The 18,213-nt window shown below is 49.1% G+C and overlaps 8 protein-coding genes across 8 annotated transcripts; 5 read left to right on the top strand and 3 right to left on the bottom strand.

Annotated features, from left to right (window-relative positions):
• Positions 1–4,441: 4,441 nt before the first annotated feature.
• Positions 4,442–7,348, top strand: M431DRAFT_479664 (glycoside hydrolase family 81 protein; the record flags this gene model as incomplete). Its single annotated transcript, XM_024915792.1, has 6 exons — positions 4,442–4,648; positions 4,719–5,121; positions 5,184–5,796; positions 5,857–6,657; positions 6,719–6,798; positions 6,861–7,348. 6 exons carry the CDS (start codon positions 4,442–4,444, stop codon positions 7,346–7,348), a joined length of 2,592 nt encoding a protein of 863 aa, XP_024777829.1.
• A 548-nt stretch (positions 7,349–7,896) lies between these two features.
• On the top strand, positions 7,897–9,097 carry M431DRAFT_505701 (hypothetical protein). The gene is made up of 2 exons (XM_024918675.1): positions 7,897–8,044; positions 8,132–9,097. Exons 1-2 carry the CDS (start codon positions 7,975–7,977, stop codon positions 8,941–8,943), a joined length of 882 nt encoding a protein of 293 aa, XP_024777828.1. The 5' UTR covers positions 7,897–7,974; the 3' UTR covers positions 8,944–9,097.
• A 529-nt stretch (positions 9,098–9,626) lies between these two features.
• M431DRAFT_14719 (hypothetical protein) lies at positions 9,627–10,382 on the top strand (the record flags this gene model as incomplete). Its single annotated transcript, XM_024912746.1, has 2 exons — positions 9,627–10,121; positions 10,185–10,382. 2 exons carry the CDS (start codon positions 9,627–9,629, stop codon positions 10,203–10,205), a joined length of 516 nt encoding a protein of 171 aa, XP_024777827.1. The 3' UTR covers positions 10,206–10,382.
• Positions 10,383–11,474: 1,092 nt separating this feature from the next.
• Positions 11,475–12,035, bottom strand: M431DRAFT_53121 (hypothetical protein; the record flags this gene model as incomplete). Its single annotated transcript, XM_024920821.1, has 1 exon — positions 11,475–12,035. A coding segment is annotated over one exon (561 nt), but the record flags the coding sequence as incomplete, so codon positions are not given.
• Positions 12,036–12,278: 243 nt separating this feature from the next.
• M431DRAFT_78458 (hypothetical protein) lies at positions 12,279–13,292 on the bottom strand (the record flags this gene model as incomplete). The annotated part of the gene is made up of 2 exons (XM_024922700.1): positions 12,279–13,054; positions 13,115–13,292. Coding segments are annotated over 2 exons (954 nt in total), but the record flags the coding sequence as incomplete, so codon positions are not given.
• M431DRAFT_359382 (hypothetical protein) lies at positions 13,215–14,811 on the bottom strand. Its single transcript, XM_024914545.1, has 3 exons — positions 13,655–14,811; positions 13,523–13,607; positions 13,215–13,447 (listed from the first exon to the last, which is right to left on the bottom strand). Exons 1-3 carry the CDS (start codon positions 14,610–14,612, stop codon positions 13,444–13,446), a joined length of 1,047 nt encoding a protein of 348 aa, XP_024777824.1. The 5' UTR covers positions 14,613–14,811; the 3' UTR covers positions 13,215–13,443.
• Positions 14,812–15,332: 521 nt separating this feature from the next.
• Positions 15,333–16,245, top strand: M431DRAFT_492385 (hypothetical protein; the record flags this gene model as incomplete). Its single annotated transcript, XM_024917003.1, has 2 exons — positions 15,333–15,654; positions 15,704–16,245. 2 exons carry the CDS (start codon positions 15,333–15,335, stop codon positions 16,243–16,245), a joined length of 864 nt encoding a protein of 287 aa, XP_024777823.1.
• Positions 16,246–16,877: 632 nt separating this feature from the next.
• M431DRAFT_79642 (hypothetical protein) lies at positions 16,878–18,001 on the top strand (the record flags this gene model as incomplete). The annotated part of the gene is made up of 4 exons (XM_024922849.1): positions 16,878–16,942; positions 17,002–17,121; positions 17,227–17,592; positions 17,665–18,001. The coding sequence occupies 4 exons, from the start codon at positions 16,878–16,880 to the stop codon at positions 17,999–18,001; spliced, it is 888 nt and encodes a 295-aa protein (XP_024777822.1).
• Positions 18,002–18,213: the final 212 nt, after the last annotated feature.

The raw sequence follows: 18,213 nt of genomic DNA, 5'->3' as shown, positions 1-18,213 counted from the left end.
TCTTCAAAATCTCCGGTCCGGTCCCACTCGCTCCCCGAGTCAAGTCCGGTGAGCCAAAATCTGCACCCCCCCGCTCCCCGTTCGCGCTCGCGTTTACCAAATTCATGCCAACTTTTTTTTTTCTCTTATTCTTTTTTGACGTGTCAGGGCTGTGCAACGCAATCCTCGTCCCAGCCCAAACCCAATTCTGACACCGGCAGTTGTGAAAGAGACGTCATCGCACGGCCCTGTTTGCCGTATTATCGTCTTACATCGACCTGGTATCTCACAAACTGAGGCTAGTTCTTGTTGCTGGCATAAAATGCGAGGTGACAGATAGAATGCGAGGTGACAGATCGTCGATCTTGATAGGAACGTTTTCATTTTAGTTCCCATCTTTGACCGAAGCCGTTGTTTAGCGAAAGATGGATCTCTGGAATATCGGCACCTTGACCGTTAGATCCAGGCGACTCATGCAGCGCAGATCTGCCTTGCTCCTGGAAGCTTAATTTGGCGTCACGCCTTGTCCTTTGCTCTAATTTGATCTTATCTCGTCTTTTTCTGTCAGGCCGAAGTGGCAATTTTCTCGGCCAGCAGTTATGGTCCCGAGCAACAGCCACAGTTCAATTCCAAATGTGTTTGGCTTGTTTTGTTGGCACTATTTTGCATACAGTTAGGCCGGGAAACTTTATACCAACTGTACCGTAACCGAATAACCGATTCCACCAATAACCGATTCCTCACTACAACCAGATGGCTACCAACTACCGACTCGTGCCAAGAAATCGTTCCTGCATACAAAGCGTCTGTCTGGCTGTGCAGATTACCAGGCGCATTAACTAGTTAGAGTGACAGCTCCAGTTATCATGAGGAATCTACATATAATTTGTGTGGCTGTCCCGGCTGTGGCTCTCAGCAATACGCAATGACCAACAATAGCCACTCTTACATTCCTACATCTCTCTCACACCATCCTCCCTTACCTCGAGGGTCAACCTTTGATCCTTACTCATTCAGCTCACCATATTGCAGTGGCAGATATTGGCAAAGAATTGGGCATACTATTACCAATGGACAGCAAACAACGACTGTGGTTCTCCTAAGAAGAAACACTGTCGGGTATCTCCACGAAACAGCCCATGAGCTCATTGTTATACTATTTTCTCATTGACTGGCAACTATAGGATACTCATGCGCGATTAAAAAGTGTAACCATCAAAAGGAGCTGACGCTGCCACCTCAACTGACATCTCGTCACCGCAAGGCTTACGGCCCGATCAAGAGATCATTCCAGAATCGGAAACGAGCAAGTTAAGTTCATCTCTCCGACAACGGCCTATCTGTTGCAGCCTCCATGTCCCGTCATAGGAGTATAAAGTCTATATTTATAATTCTTATGAGAGAGTTAATAAGCTGTGGTAGCTGGTTCAGTCATGGCCATACCCAGCCTTTGAAGTAATTGAGGCGTACTGCCGCTTCCTTCGATATCACCTTACCTTACCAGTGTACGCTGTTTCGATATACATATGGCTGCTGTATAGTTGCGTGCAATGCAACGTCTCTCGACGAATTGCGGCGTACTCGTATTATCAACACGAAGCTCATGAGTATAGCATCACAGATCACTCGAAGCATGCAATGGTAATAGTTCGGGGATAAAGGGAGATTCTCCCCGTCCAGCAGGTTTTCGTATAAAGGAGAGCCACTTCGATATAGGTATGTAACGCTGTTCGCTTGCAGCCGATGTTCAATGACTCGTCTCGTTTCGTTTCGCCATGTCATTTAATTTCGTGACAACAATAGCCATCTGCTGTACACCTCCAGCATATCGTTGCAAGATAGGGCACGATGAGCAAATAGCCAAGCCCTCCAAGACAAATAATTGCTCCCCTTTCCCACGTGCTCAAACACACACGTCCGGCCAATGAACCTCCCTTATAGAGCAAATCATCACCGTTTACATCCAAGACCAAGTAGGCCCGTATGCGAGCAGTCCATCCCCATACCAATTCGGCCCTTTCAATATACCAGCCGGGGGCCTGGCCCCGCGCATCAGCTCCCAACTCTTTACGCTACGAGGGCCTCTCGTGCCAAGCCTAACCCGAAGCCGACAAGATTTCCCGCGATTTTCAGGAACCTGACTGGCCAAGGCGGCCTTCCACGCGCTGTCTCAGAGTGACAACGCGCTGCTAGCATTTGCGCTTGGGCCGATATAATGCCTGCCGTCTTTCCGTACTCCGGATCTGCCTTGTCAGCTAATCAGATTCCTTCAACATCCAGGCTAGTGAAGAGGTAGTGGCAACGGCGTTGGAGGGATTCATCTCCATGTTGAACAAGCATCGAGCAAGTACCATGTCTCTTCTTATTGGTAGACTTTGAGTTTTCCCCCCCTGCTTGTGGGGGAGGCATCACAAGATACGGAGCACGGCCTCAACCTATTACCGACGGGTATCCAGACCCCCCTAGCCTTGGGGAATGATGCAAAAATGTTAGCGTCGCGGCATTAATACTGGAGCGGCCGATACCACTGGCAATTTTTTTCTCATAAGTGAGCGACGATGGCGGTTAAATGCCGCGACTCCCCGGTCATTAAGGCTGTTATGCACAAAGCACGTTACCGTTGAGCTTCAAGGAAGCTTGAGAATAGGAGAGCTCTAGGATGAGGTGACTTTGTAAGACTATCGCGTGTTTTCTTGCTTGATGAATGCACTCGGGCCTAGTGCTTTTAATTGAAGTACTTCGAGCTTCGAGATGTCTCATGTATACACAAGTTTCGAGACCATCAAAAGCCACCGGGTCAAGCGTGACTCTCCCGCATTTCCAGGCCAATCCTGTCATGTCCAAGTCCCGACTACTCGGGTATGACTGAATGCGGGGAGATGCGGAGCCGAAATGCGCGGTGCTGTGCGGCCTACTCTCTCCGCACTGACAAGGTCAATGGATTGTGGGGGAAGAGGGTAACAGAGCCGAGCCATGCTTTTTGCCCGCTTCACCTAATCACGACGACTTGTCCGTCTTCGACCATAAACGCCGAACCATACGGTATCCATATTCCTGATTACTCGTGACTCGTTAAATCGCTTCTCCCCTTGAAGCTGTCTGTGAATATGTATTAGGGAGGAGGAAGCTTCCCATATATACATGTATACACGTGCGCTGAGATTACATGTACGCAGCATGATTTTCGCCCGCTGCATAACGTCTCACCATGGACGTGAAACATCCCCAGCAATTTAAAATGATGACCTCTGTCATATGGTTACAGCACAGTTGAGCCCTAGGGCAAATAGATCGAGCCACCAACCCTGTCTTCCAGAAATGCCAGGCCCACCGTCCCGAGCCGGGGGTTTTCCTATTTAGGCAATTGGATAACTTCGTGGCTTTGTTGGCGCGCAAGTCGCTCAAGTTTTCTTCTTTTCATTCACAAGGCAGAGAAGCGCCAAAGGGGGAAAAACGAGCGAGATGGAGGTTATAGGAAACTAGTAGCCGCAAGCTTACTTTTTCTTCTAATTCAAGCTTGAGGGGGGTGTCTCCATAATACTCGCAAGTGTTGACAAGGCCGGCCTGTACTGTAGAACCAGCATGTGAGAGCTAAACCCCACGCCTCTTCGTTACTGCGACGCGTGACCTCGGGAGTTAGATGAGCTTGGCGAGGATTAGAAAAGCCCCTTGCGGTAGCTTCAAGGAATATGGAGATGTTGGAACGAAGAAAGCAGAAGCCTCTTGCAAAAGATCAAACAGAACAGAAAGCGATATAGATACCATGGCTTCGTTACCTCCCGTCAATGATCAAGACCACCTTTCGGTCGATGTCATTGATGGAAATGCATCTCGCCGCCCTGATAGTATCTCATCATGCAGAGGCTTGCGAATTAATCAACAGTTTTGACGTCTTCCACAGTTCGGTCCGATGCTGAGTGCCTTGGACCATGCCACGCCCCCCGGTCTTGGCAAAGGAAGCAAACATCAGATTGATCGGAATCATCGGCGAAGTGGATATTATCAAACGCCATACCACATCCGACTTGCTCTCGTAAACAGAGTCGTAGCTCTGCCGTGAGCAGGTTTAAACCTGTGTGCGCCAAATATGTATACCCCGGAAGCTTTGCCTCTTGCTAGAGTGGTATAAGCCAACCCTTCGCGGCTCCAAAATGGCCGGGCCCCGGCCCCATTCCCACGATGCCAAATACCGCCGAGAGAGGGCAGCAACGCAGCTTCAATTACCGCCGGGGTTGGACCTAGATCGGAGCGAGATTCCGCTGGGGGAGGGGGGTGGTTACGGGGCCATTGGGCAAGAGAATGGACATTGTCGAGTGACGCAATGGCAATTCTCATCTTCATCATTGACAAGAACAAGTATAAGGAGGCTGCTTCGCCCTCGCCTCTCTTGGCGATATTCCTTCCAGGTGTGGTCAAGCACAGCGGTCTTCCTCCTTAGTATCTCTTCGCTCGAGCTTCAAGGATGCTGGCCTCTCTTGTGAACCTCGTCATCGCCTCGGCGATTGGCGTTGCTGCTCTGCCAAACAGCGGAAAGCTCCAAAACATTGCCGGACGTGGTCTCTTCGCCCCTATCGCGACCAGCAACCCATCCGGCATTTCTGGCGGAACCACTGCCACTGGCGCTGATGGAGCTCCTGTGTCCTCCTTCTTCGCTGGACTGAAGCCTCCGGTATGAAAAACACAGTGATCAGGCAAACAGACGCGTATAGATCTAGAAACTTACTTTGCCTTCAACATAGTTCCCAACCAACTCCTGGTGGGCTTCCTATGCCGCCACTCCCGGCAATGGCACCGCCTCGGGTCCTTTCCCGTACGAGTCGCAACTCGACGGCTTCGGTATCAACTTTGGCGTCAGCAACAGCCGCCAATTCGACGGCACGTCGATCAAGCAGCCCACGCAGAACGACTGGCGCGCCGGCTTTGTCGAGCACTCGGGCAACTTTGCCAACCACAAGGCCACGGCCTTTGACACGCACTCGGTGACGGTGCAGTACTTCCAGGGCGGCGCGTCCATGACCTCTCCCCTGATCCCTGGATCTCCTTACATCACGCTCCAGTACACGGCTGCCACGCCTCTGCTGACTTCGCGAAACGGCGGCATCGCTTCCTTCAACGGTCAGAACCTTGCAAACGGCCAGAGTGGTGAGTTGAACATGTTTGATGTGAATGGGAAATTGTGTGTGAGACTAACAAAGAACGTCAAGCCACTGTTACCGGCACTTCGTTCACCGTTGTTGACACTACCGGCACCTCCTACGTGATCTACGCTCTGTCTTCCATCACCCTGACTGCCACCGCCACCAACGGTGCCCAGGGCACTATCAAGGCCAGCGGCACTTACAACGGCGTTCTTCGTGTGGTCAGACTCGTCCAGGCCAGCCACAAGACTCTCCTTGACCAGCACTACACCGTCTACCCAACCGGAGTTGGCCTGGACTACAGCTTCACCACCACCACTGGCACTCTCATCTTCAACTACGCCACTGTTGGCGATGGCAGCCAGCTGCTGATGCTGACCTGGCCCCACCACCGTCTGTCTCTGCAGAGCCCCAACTCGCCCCCGACCTCGTCTCTGGGCTACCTCACCACCAAGGGATGGATGTACCCTACCCTTGGCAACTCGTGGAAGCTCCTGTACCAGCTCAGCAGCATTACCTGGAACCCTCCTCGTGCCCTTGACTCTTCTTGCAGCGCTTCTGTTATCCAGGGTCTCCAGTACGAGATTGGTCAGCTCAACGTCGCCAACGCTCCCATTCCCAACGAGTTCTACTACTGGGGTGGCAGCCTTGCCGCAACTGCCCGTCTTGCCCTCATTGCGTAAGATCACTCGCCTCTCTGCTCTCTCTAAGACGGATTTACTAACTCTTATGCTCATAGTGAGGCTGTTGGCCGTACTGACCTGATCCCTAATGTCACCAACTACCTCAAGGCTTCTTTCAACAACTGGTTCCAGCCTACCACTGGAGCTTCTCCCGCTTACGAGACCTCTTGGGGTGGTGTTATTGACAAGGCTGGTGCTACCAACTCGGGTATCGACTTTGGTAACGGTTACTACAACGACCACCACTTCCACTACGGATACTTCCTCACTGTTGCTGCCGTCATTGCCAAGTACGACGCCACCTGGTTGGCCCAGCACAAGGACTTTATCAACTGGTTCGCACGAGACATCATCAACCCATCTCCCCAGGACCCCTACTTCCCCGTCACCCGATGCCGTGATTGGTTCGCCGGCCACTCTTGGGCCTCTGGTATCGCCAACGGAGCCGGTAGCCGTGACCAGGAGTCTACCGGTGAGGCTGTCAACGGCTACTACGGTGCTCTCCTTTGGGCCTCCGTCGCTCTGTCTCAGGACTACGTCAACTACGCCAAGCTCCTCGTCGCCACCGAGCAGCAGGGTGCCCAGGTCTACTGGCACTTGTACCCCCAGCAGAGCCAGACCGACCCCAACAACCCCTACCCCGAGCCTGCGGTCCGCAACCTGGTCACCATGGGCAATGTTGAGGACTGGCAGTCCGGTGCCTGGCTGTTCTGGGGCAACCAGAAGAGCGAGATTGCCGCCATCCAGATGCTTCCCATCACCCCCATCAACGAGGTCCTGTACGACAGCCAGTGGGTTAACAACGTCTGGTCTTATGCTCAGAACGAGATTGTCGACCCAACTATTGCTGATGACTGGTACGTTGACGCAAATACATGTATGCTTTGTGATATCTGGCTGACATCTCAACTTTCTTAGGCGATGTGTTATGATTGCCGCTTACTCCAACGCTAACCCTCAGACCGCTGCCGCTTGGAGTGCCAACCTCACCACCTGGGGTAAGTTCTACACATGGGGATAACAAACAAAGCTGTGGTTATTAAACTAACCACCTGAATAGGATCTGGAAACACCTTCACCAACGAGCTCTTCTTCATCGGCACTCGTCCCAACCCCAGCGGCCAGCCCATCTGCGGCACCAACTTCCCCCAGAACCCCTACGGCAACTTCAAGATCCAGGCCGCCACGAGCGGCCAGTGGGTTGTTCCCAACAGCGCCTCCTCCAACCTCGTCGCCTCCGGCTCTCAGGCCAACGCCGGCGTCTTCGTCAGCGCATACACCCCCAACGCCGGCACCCTCAAGCTCACCAGCAACAACCAGTACGTCACGGCCGACCAGTCCGGCAACTTTGCCCTACAGGCTGCCCGTGCTACTGCTTCTTCCTGGGAGGTCTTCACCATCCGCCAGAAGATTGGTGCTGCCTCTGGCGTGTACACTATCAAGGCTGGTAGCAACAAGCTGTGGGTTGGGCTGGCTGCTGATGGCTCGCTCATCAACAACGTGGCTACGGAGTCTGCTGCCGCTGGCTTCCGCTTTGTTTCATCATAAGGGATGTGATGTGAATGGAGCAAAGCTCGTTGGAGTTTGAGCCCTTTCAAATAGGGAAAAAAAAATTGATTGGATCTTCTTAGTACATAGGATGTATATATGTCGCAATGATTTAAATGAACTAGTATAGGATTGGATAGCAAAAAAAAGAAAGTTATTCGTCTTAATCCTGACTTAACACGAGAACTGGAATGTTTGAAATGTACCGATAGCAGGCACTACATGTAGTTAAATGGGTGGCTTGCACATATAAATCCATGTCTGCATGATGTCGGATATAGTAGATGCATATACATGTAACCATTACCTCAATGAAGTGACCCATATACCGAAAAGGATTCAATTCAAGGTTTTCGGAGCAATTGCGCCGCCTTGATGCAACTTAAATCATAACTAATGCAGAGTCCAAGATGTAAGCGGTAAATCTCAAAGTTGCCACTTACATGAGAGGTTACCCACCTTTACCCGCACATTCATTATCATGACGTCTTTGCCGCGACACAACTTTAGCAGTGATTTACATATAAGAAGACCACTATATAAATCGACATGAGTGTTATTCATATAGCTTAATTTTACTTCATTGAGTCAACATTTCACATTCATACAGTAAAGCTACAATTATCATGGCAAATACCAATGCTCTCAAGGCACAGTCGCTTTTCGACCTCTCCGGCAAGGTCGCTCTTGTCACCGGTGGGTCTCCTCCAATGCCTCTCTTATTATGTCATGTTCATATCATGAAATAATATCATCATTTCAACTCTTAACACGTATTCACAGGAGGAGGTTCTGGAATCGGGCTCATGGCTGCACAAGCCCTAGCCGGGAACGGCGCCAAAGTCTACATCTGCGGCCGAACTAAAGAAAAGCTCGAGACAGCGGCATCAACTCACGGCGAAGAGGCTCACGGCGAAATCATTCCCATCCAAGCAGACGTCAACTCCAAAGAAGGCATCAAATCTCTCGTCGAAGAGCTCAAGGCGCGGGAGAAATGCCTGTGTATTCTTGTTAACAACGCCGGCGTCAGCAGCTCCAAACATACGACTGCGGAAGCGCAGTCTGCTGAGGAGCTGAAGAAGTCGCTTTTCGACAGTGATGATGCCACTTTTGACGATTGGACTGAAGTGTATCGGACTAATGTTGCAGCCATGTATTTCACCACTGCTGCGCTGCTGCCGATGTTGCAGAATTCTACGGAGACGAATCCTGGATGGTCAGCCACTGTCATCAACATTACATCTATCTCGGGCCTTATCAAAACAAGCCAGCATCATTTCAGCTACAACACCTCCAAGGGTGCGGCAGAACACTTGACACGCATGCTGGCGGCGGAAATCGCTGCTGCGGGACTCAAGATTCGCGTCAACAGCATTGCGCCGGGCGTCTTCCCCAGCGAGATGACTACGGGGGAGAGTAATGAGGATCAAAAGAGTCAGTTGGGCAAGTCCAAGTTTGAGGACATGATTCCTGGTAGTCGTCCGGGAAAGGATGAAGACATGGCACAGGCGGTACTGTTCCTTGCGACCAATCAGTTTATTAATGGACAGAGGGTTGTGGTTGACGGAGGACACACGCTGGCTGACGGATTGTAACCAAGACTGCAGAGAGTCAAATCGGCTGGTTATGAAGTCACCTTGTTAATATATGTCAAAATAAAGCCAGGTTCTAAGTTAGGTTGTGAGAAGTGTAAATGGCTCAGTTCAGTTCATTCCGCATAGGTGCGATTATGAGGCCACAGAACAAGAGGTGAATCCGTTGAAGGATAGTCAAAGTAACCGGTTACAAATTCGCCAGAACAAGTTTCGTATATTACTATCCAGCTCTCTCCGCCTCCTTATCCACCTGGCGGACTCCGCCCTCGTCCCCCCGGCCGTCTGCAGGGTTACTGAATTCTCACCTGCATCAACTCCGTGCTTTCCAGCTTCCGCTTAGTAAGTGCTCTCTCTATTATACACAAGATTTGTTCCAAAGAGAAAGACTGTCAGATTCTCGGAAGTAGCGAAATCCGCTGTCATACCATACCGCAAGATTGTTTAACAACCATCAGTCTATTCATCTTTGATTGCTAATTCATTATAAATTCCAACTCCGACTCCCAGGAGAAGACGAAAAATGGGAAAAGGAGAAGAAGCAAGGATATGCCGAATGCCATACTCCGGCTATATAATGTCAAGTTGATGCTCGACATATACACAGAATTGAACATACCCAACCTGACAACTTATCACAGACTCCCAACCTAGCTCACGAATAATATCGCCCATATCAATCCAAGATGAGAACCGCCGACTATATCACCTACTTCCTTGCCTACGCCGGAACAGTCGCAGGTCAAGCACTTGGCAAGCCATCTCTGAACTACCTTGGCCTTGTGAACGTGACACTCGGATCAGCCTTGGACGCTGGAGATGTTGGGCTCGGCCAGCAAGTAACGATTCCGATAACTGGGGGCACTGTCAGCGGACCAAGCGTTACTGGAAAGGTCCTATCGTTTGGCGCCGACTACGGGTCATATGATGCCAAGGGGTTCTACCATCCTGACGCACGCTTAAATGTACAAACTGACGATGGCGCATTGATTTACCTGCAACTGTTTGGGACACAGCTGGAAAATGACGACGGCCAAGCAGATAGCCACCGGGGCATCGTCAGGGTCAAATATGAAACGGGGCATGCCAATTATACGTGGTTGAACTTCGTCGCTGCTACGGCCATCTACGAGTTACCTGCTGCTGGCCAAGATACATATCTGGTTGCTGATATTTGGGAGGTATTTGCAATTGACATTGAATCTGTTAACGATGGCGCCAAGCATTGCTAATCGGTTTCATAGACAAAACCTGCCCAGAACTAGACATTTACTTGATTTATGTGCCAAGAATGCTCATTCTAAGGGTAATAACATTCCTGATTGATATATATTAGAAATTGGACTTTGACTCACCAAAAAAAGGATGCCTGAGAAGGAGGGAAGATCTCTTTGCGAGTGCGACAAGTCAGCCGCATGATTCTTTGTTATGGCATGTTGTGGAGGAGATAGCAACAGCTTTATTAGCATCCTATTGTGAAGGAATCGACATAGTGCACCAAAATGCCCCAAGACAGCCTCTTTGAACCGCTGTAATGTATTCCTGAATGGCTCCACCCCAGCGGGCCCTACACATTCGATGCCCTCTCCCTTTTCGTTCTTCCGTTGTTGTGAAGGCCTAAGCTGTTGCAAAAGGACGAGATGTTCTGCGCGTCATAGCAAATGTGATTTATGAAGTACCTTGCCTAGAGGGATAACACTGCATTCGTTCGCTGCCCAGGTTACAGAGAGAGCGCAGATGGATAAGGTTTTGCGAGATACAGTCGGCCTTGCTAAAAAGATCTTTCAAAACAGCGCAGAACAGAGATGATATTCTACAGAGCGCAGTAGATGATAGAAGCGATGAAAGACTGATAGGATGCAGAATACCTTATGAATGGCCTCTGGGAGGGCCTCATAGACATCATCGCACGAAGACTTATAGAATCAATATGCTATATGACGAACTGCATTAGATAGACGCAAGATTATAAGGGCTGCAGCGAGAAAAAAGACGAAGCTTAAGGAGTAACCATATAACTTGGAGATGGCTACCCTCCTGACGACACAATTCTAACAAAGTTTTTGCGTATGTATATGTATCAGAAGAATTGATGCTATCGAACCATAGCTGGTGCCTCATACTCAACCCCTGGCTCCCCGAGCACGCAGCAGTTTGACCACGTTTGCGTTTTCATTCGAAATTGCCCGGTCAAGTGGTGTATCTCCATTCTTCTTTTTAGCTGCAATCTTAGCTCCATGGTCAAGAAGAAATTCAACCATATCTGCTTTCCCTTTGTAAGCCATAATGTGAAGTTCCGTGGACCCTTCCTTATTTTGCTTGGCATCAATGTTAGCTCCTCGATTAAGCAACAAGTTAGCCATATTGGTTTTTCTCTTGGCAATTGCAAGACCAAGTGGTGTGCTGCCGCCATTCGTCTTGGCTTCAATCTTAGCTCCATGGTCAAGAAGAAATTTGGCTGCATCCATTTTCCCTGTCGAAGCCACGGTATGAAGGTCGGTCCAACCATTCTTCGTCCGCCGAGCTTCAATATTCGCTCCTCGTTTAAGCAGTAACTTGGCCACACCTGTTTCATTATTCCTAATTGCAAGAAAAAGTGGTGTGTTACCCTTATTCGTCTTGGCCTCAATATTAGCTCCCTGGTCAAGAAGAAATTTGGCTCCATCTATTTTTCCTTGAGAAGCCATGTAATGAAGTTCGGTCCAACCATTCCTCGTCCGCCGGGCGTTGATATTAGCTCCTCGACTAAGCAGTAACTTGGCCACGTCTGTTTTGTTATTCTTAATTGCGAGGCCAAGTGGAGTCTCGTCGTCATTCGTCCTGGCTTCAATCTTAGCTCCACGGCCGAGAAGAAATTTAACCATATCTGCGCGTCCCTCGGCAGCCATGGTATGAAGAATTGCATGGCCATTATTTCTCGGACTTTCAATTTTAGCTCCTTTGTCAAGCAGCAACTTGGCCGTATCTTCTTTTCCGCCATAAACTGCATCATAAAGTGGTGTGCCGCCATATTTATCCTTGGCCTCAATAATGGCCCCTTGTATAAGAAGCTTTTGAACCACATCTGCCTTCCCCTGTCGAGCTGCAAGGTGAAGTGGTGTATCACGATGCTTAGCGAAAGAATTCGCGCGGTTGGCATCCTCTTTGGCCTGCCGCGCAAAGACCTTTTCCGCGCGGCGGAGCCTGTCGTCTCGTTCGTTGTTTTTCTGCTCGAAGATCTCCAACTGCTTACGGCTGCGCTCTTCGGTGAGGCGGATCATGTCCGCATGCTCCTTGGCTTGCCGCTTGAGGGCTTCCCCCTGGTTATGCATGTCCTCCTCGTACTTCTTTCGATCAGCCTCTATTTGTTTCTTGAGCTCGAGTAATTCGCGCTCTTTGCGCTCGTGAACATCCTTGAGGTCCTGCTTGAGCTTAGCCTGCTCCTCGTCGTTGCGGCGAATGTTCTCCTTGAGCTCATCGTACTCCTCCTTTAAAGCGCGTTGCAGCTCGGCATCGTGCTCCGCCATCTCCTCCTGCATCTGCGTCTTCAAGGCTAGCAGCTCAGCTTGGTGCTTCTTGCGCTCGCGGATCATATCCTCGTTAAGCTGTACGCCCGCCTCAGTATCTTCGATTTGGCGGCCCTTGTTGACGATCTCATCTTGCAGCTCAAGAAGGGTAGTCGAGCCTAAAGAGAGGATATACTTGATAATTTCGAGGCAGCTCTCGCGCGTCCGGTCTAGACGGAAGACGCGGCTGCCTTTCTTATGCATGTGGCCCCAAAACTTCGGCGTCTCAATGAGTTCTCGCTCGCGCTGCGCACCTTCAACCTCGTTGACCTGGTTCCACATACTAGTGGCAAGGACGACTGACGAGTATGCGTTCTCACCGCATAGCTTCTTAAACATCGATAGGTTGCGGAGTGCGGAACCAGCCATGCGGACATCAATGATGCGGTGCAGATAGATTATGCCGCTGAGCTTAGTGCCATGTTCGAACGAGTCGCTAAGCCAGACGGCGATGTTTTGTAGCACCTCCACATCAGACCGGCTTGTGTCATCGAAGCCCGGTGTGTCAATGAGGTGGACGCAGACGTGGTCGTTGAACATGAACTCGACATCCTCGACATCAGCGGTACCTAGCAGCCAGTATTGTTAGTTGGCCTGCTCAATGACGAAAATGATAATTGTATACCCACATGACTGCAAGTTATGGCCAATCTTTACATTTTTTCCAGTACACAAGGAAATGAGAGAGCTCTTCCCAGCGCCAGTGACGCCCATCACGGCAATGTACACATGCTCAATGTCACTCTGGCTGTTAGTGAAGCCATTCTCAGCCGGTGGCGTTTCTGCTGCTGCTTGATTGGGGGGCATCTGGTAGCACTGATCTTCGTCTGTGTCACTTTCCTGAGCCTCCTCAGAGTCACTATCTCCCACACTTGGTGATTGCGCTACGGCTGCTTGGGTTGGAGGCATATGGTAGCGCTGATCTTTGCTTCTGTCCTTTGTCTGAGTCTCTTCAAGGTCAGCTATCACCGATATCTAGATGTTAGCGTTTGTTTATTTAAGGTGTTACTATGTGTAGTGACAAAGGCATACCAGACCCAGAAATGGCTTCTTTTCCCTTCTCATCCCAAAGTGGAGCGATGAAGTGTTTTGCTTTCTCCATAAGCTCAGGCGGGAGAAGATCTGCTTCTATTAGCATGTCCTCCTTAGTCGCTAAGGAGATAATTTACCTTTAATTGTTTGCATTCTATCGACATCGCCCGCTGGCACCGCTTCGAGGAGTGCCTTTGCGTATGCTGCTGCCGACATGGCTGCATAGCCTCGCCACTCCTTGAACCAGTGTCTGTCCGAGTAATCGCAGATACCGCGAATTACTAGGCACGGGAAGCTGTTCATTAATCCTGCAGCTTCCATTTCAAAGCACAAGACATCAAGTTCTTCTGCAAGTATATCTCGAATCTGAGCGTCCTCCATGAAGCCATCGGCCGAAGCAATCAGACCGTAATGAATTGCTGGGTTGTCTTCCATTTCAGACCGCTCAGGCCGTTCTATTAATTTTGCTTCGGTGCCTGGTTTTTGGACAGGGTCGCTTGAATAGAGTTTGTCCGAGTCTGGAGCTGGCCGACCATATTCTCTCTGTAGCCTTCGGTTTCTTTGGAGGATGTTATTAATGGTTGTGTCAATATCATTCCCCCTTCTCTTATATTTTGTGCTGAGTCCGTTTACCGCAGTGAGAAGAGCTCTAGGTGGCCGGTTCAAGTATCTTGCACCTTGAAAGCACCTCTCCTGAATCGTCCTCCCATAATCGTATTGGATCACACCACCCTGGTTACCACCAGTTCCGGAAAATGTTGGAACACTGACAACAACATCTCCAAGACGTATATCATGTTTTTTGCTAGGTGCGCCACCACCAATGCCGACCATCAGACATACCCTCACGTTGGGAAAGGAATGCATCATATCCTTTGCGGCCATTGCTGCGGCCGCCACGCCATTGTCTCCTCGGGGCAAAACTGCTATCACGACGTTGTGCTTTCCAATTCTGCCCAGCGTATAGTGGTTTTCATCGTTCTGATGGGCCAACCTTGGCCCTTCGTGCTCTTCATCGAGAAATTCTTGCGCAGCAGCGTACTCGATTTCGATGGCGCTGATCCACCCAACTGTGTAGTTATTGGGATCCGACATGGTTTTTCTCTGGTAGCTGGATGACAAGCGCAACAAAATGATCTTGATCACCTATGCATAAATCGACGGTATTGCTAAATTGTTTGGGCCATTTATACATGTGAGTATCCATCGCATGAGGCTCTGCTCTCATCCACTTCGTCGGGTTTCAAGGTTGGGCGTTACTTTTCCGCATGCAATTGTATGCATGCATTTAGTTAAAGAGGGGATTGCGAAGAGACACCGAACATAAAACGTGGGCTAATAATATTCGTCTCTCGGGCTGGGAGCCTTGTACTATGCCAGATGGCAATGCAGCGTGGGCACCAATTAACAACTCAGGAGCTAATATCACATATCGCTTATAAAACGTGTACCGATACTATTTGTCTCGCAGGCCGAGAGCCCCGCGCTGAGCCTCGCGTTGAGCCAGATAGTAAGGCGGCTTGGGCACTGAATATGGAACTCAGAAGCTGAGATTCTCCACTGCAGAGAAATTCAAGGCGAATCGCTGTCCAATATAGTAACCCTCAATTGATATTCATCGCTGAGTACATATATTTCTTGCCCAATTCTAAGCTAGTTCAATTCTTGGACTACAACCAAGTTCCATCCACCGAGGCTCCTAGAATAGAGTTATTACATTTCAAGTTTTTGGCTCATTAAAACCACTCTCAAGTACATCTATATACCCGAGCTCAGCTTATAAACTTGCTTCTTAACTTACAGAAGAGTAGATCCATGGAGCCCAGTCAACCCGGCCAAAGCTTGAGCGAACAATTCCCCAACCACTGGCAGGCTAGCACATCCGACAGTAACCTTACGCTACATGGCTTCCGTCGCTTCAAGACCACACACTTACTGAACCTGCGGTATCTCGAGGCCGAGGTTGCTGGAATAGATCATCTCATCTATCAGCTTGGCCTCAGTCTGAATGTGGAGCCATCCTCAACAGATAGGTTGGGGCTGAAGCATTGTAAAAGGGACGAAATACTTCCTTCTACTGACCAAGCGGTTTCAAAGGAGCTTATACTGCAACTCCGTCAATCATTAAAGCAATATGGTATGTATAATTTCTCAAATTCCAATGCATCTTGTTAATCTTGAGTAAGATGAGGCGTTGATTGCTTTTAATACGATTATGTCTATGGACACATTCGCGCTCCTTGATGATGAAAAACAATGCAGCCTCAGAACAGACATTACCTTATATGAAATGTATAAAACAAGGCTTCTGAGGGTAGACCAGACCCCTCGTACTCGACAAGACCCCTTACAGCGTTCCATTCATCAACTTCTACGGTGGTTTCGATATTCGCGGATATCTAAATCATCTCAGAATAACGTCGAGAATGCCAGTCCTTTCGGAATGAATCAGGCATCGTCTTCCCAGAATGCCACACTTATTTCAGAGATAATTTCTCGAGTTATTATAGGAATAGTCACGGCTATCTTTTTGATAGCTCCTCTTATTGCCCTGTCATATGATTCACGGAAGAGCATCCAAATTGTCATTATTTCAATCTGTATTGTGGTGTTTGCATGTCTGGTATCAGTATTGTTGAGGGCATCTAACCTAGAGATGATGGTTGTTACTGCTGCCTACGCTGCGATCATCGCAGTATTTGTTTCTAATGGCCCGGCATCTAGTTAGAACTCGACAGGCATATTTCTCTACATTTCCGCTTGATCCTTGCCGGGTCTGCTATTATTTCATTGGTCTCTTCTTATCTTCATGCTATTTAATAGAGAATTTTAAGGCGTTGGAATTAGCTGTAATTCGCCATGTCCAATCATGTCAAATTCTTGCGCCAATACACACCCACCCTGTAAGAAGAGGATTAAACTTCAATTTAGCGCAGACGATCAATAGAGACACATTAAGCTCAAGATGTCCATGAAACAAGTCTGACATCTTACAGCAGAATCGTTTTTCTAAAATTGTTAACCTTTATATGTCGGTGGGGCAAGAACAATTGAAAGCATCATTGACATCTAGATTTTGCCAACATTGATGTCATTTGACAATCACCATGTCCGGCCACAGTGAATGACATCACGGAAACGCAACCTTGTGAGATACCCAACACAGCGAATTAATATAGAAAGGATAAAAGTGCTTACAATAAGTGTATGCAATTCTTTGAAACCGAAATCATGTTCAGTGCCGCTGTCCGCGTCTCTTTCAGACACTTTATTCCCAAACGCCAATTCTACTGCGCCGCCATTCGCAAATACCCTACACCAAACACTAGTTCAGCAATTTCAAGAATCAAATTTCACACAATGTCTCGCACCGAATCTGGTAGCTTCAAGCCCGTCGGGGAAGCTCAAAGACAGGACCTTCCCGGGTAAATTATGTTGTTAAACATCTGACCAGCAAAGAATGTCCGACTGACATTGAGCTTAGCTTGGAGAAGGACATGAAGCCAACCAGTGAAGCAACCGCTTTGGAAGGAAAGCATGAACATCAAGAATATCTGGCAGCCGGAAAACTAAAAGGCAACAAAGCCTTAATCACAGGCGGAGAGTAAGTATACTACAATTCCATCCTTACTGTAACAAAAATAATAAAAAAAGCAATAAAAAGAAGAAGAAAAGGAAAGAGCTAAAAATCACCTAACAAACTTCACAGCTCTGGCATAGGCCGTTCCGTCGCAGTCCTCTTCGCCCGCGAAGGCTCAGACGTAACCATAGTCTACCTCCCCGAAGAAGAATCCGACGCCCAAGAAACCAAGCGCATGGCCGAAAAAGAAGGCAAGCAATGCCTCCTCATCCCAGGAAACCTCATGGACAACGAAACCTGCCGCAAAGCCGTCGAGCAGCACATGCAAAAATTCGGTGCCCTGCACGTCCTCGTCAACAACGCCTCGAAGCAGGTCATGTGCGAGGACATTACGGAGATTGATCTTGATACGGTGGAGAGTACTTTTAGGAGTAATATTTTGCAGATGTTTGCTGTTACGAAGTATGCTGTGCCGCATATGGAGAAAGGTGGCTCGTGAGTCTTATCCCCTCCCTTTTCATCGTGGAATATACATGTTCATTCTTGTTGACGTATTGTGACTTGCAGCATCATCAACACAACTTCGACTGTTGCATTCAGAGGCACAGCCGCAATGGTAGACTATGCATCTACAAAGGGCGCCATTACTTCGTTTACGCAGTCGCTCGCAAAACAGCTCATGCCCAAAGGCATCCGCGTCAACGCTGTAGCCCCTGGCCCTGTCCACACGCCTCTTCAGCCTGCCTCGCGTCCTGCGGAACAGATGGAGGGATTTGGGAAGAAATCTGGGATTGGAAGGCCTGGTCAGCCGAGCGAGATTGCTCCCAGCTTCATATTTCTCGCGTCCAAAGATGCCGAGCTGTATTACGGGCAGATTTTGCACGCGTATCCTCTCGGCGACTAAGGATTAGCATCTCACAAGTCAAGGAAAGCTGCATTATGAGATTGGGGAAACAGCAGATTACGAAATAGTAGTCAGTTTATTCGTCCAGGTAGTCATCAGTAATACGTAAAACACAAATCTGCAAGCTATTTTTACACAGAAGCCGCACCCCAGAACTCCAATGGCCCCCTGTGGACCGAAAAAGTGTTTCTATCATTACACCCAGTCATCCC

The sequence above is a fragment of the Trichoderma harzianum genome (genome assembly GCF_003025095.1).
Source record: "Trichoderma harzianum CBS 226.95 unplaced genomic scaffold M431scaffold_3, whole genome shotgun sequence".
NCBI lineage: Eukaryota > Fungi > Ascomycota > Sordariomycetes > Hypocreales > Hypocreaceae > Trichoderma > Trichoderma harzianum.
The sequence above is the reverse complement of the archived record's forward strand: the minus strand, read 5'-3'. Positions and strand labels throughout refer to the sequence as shown.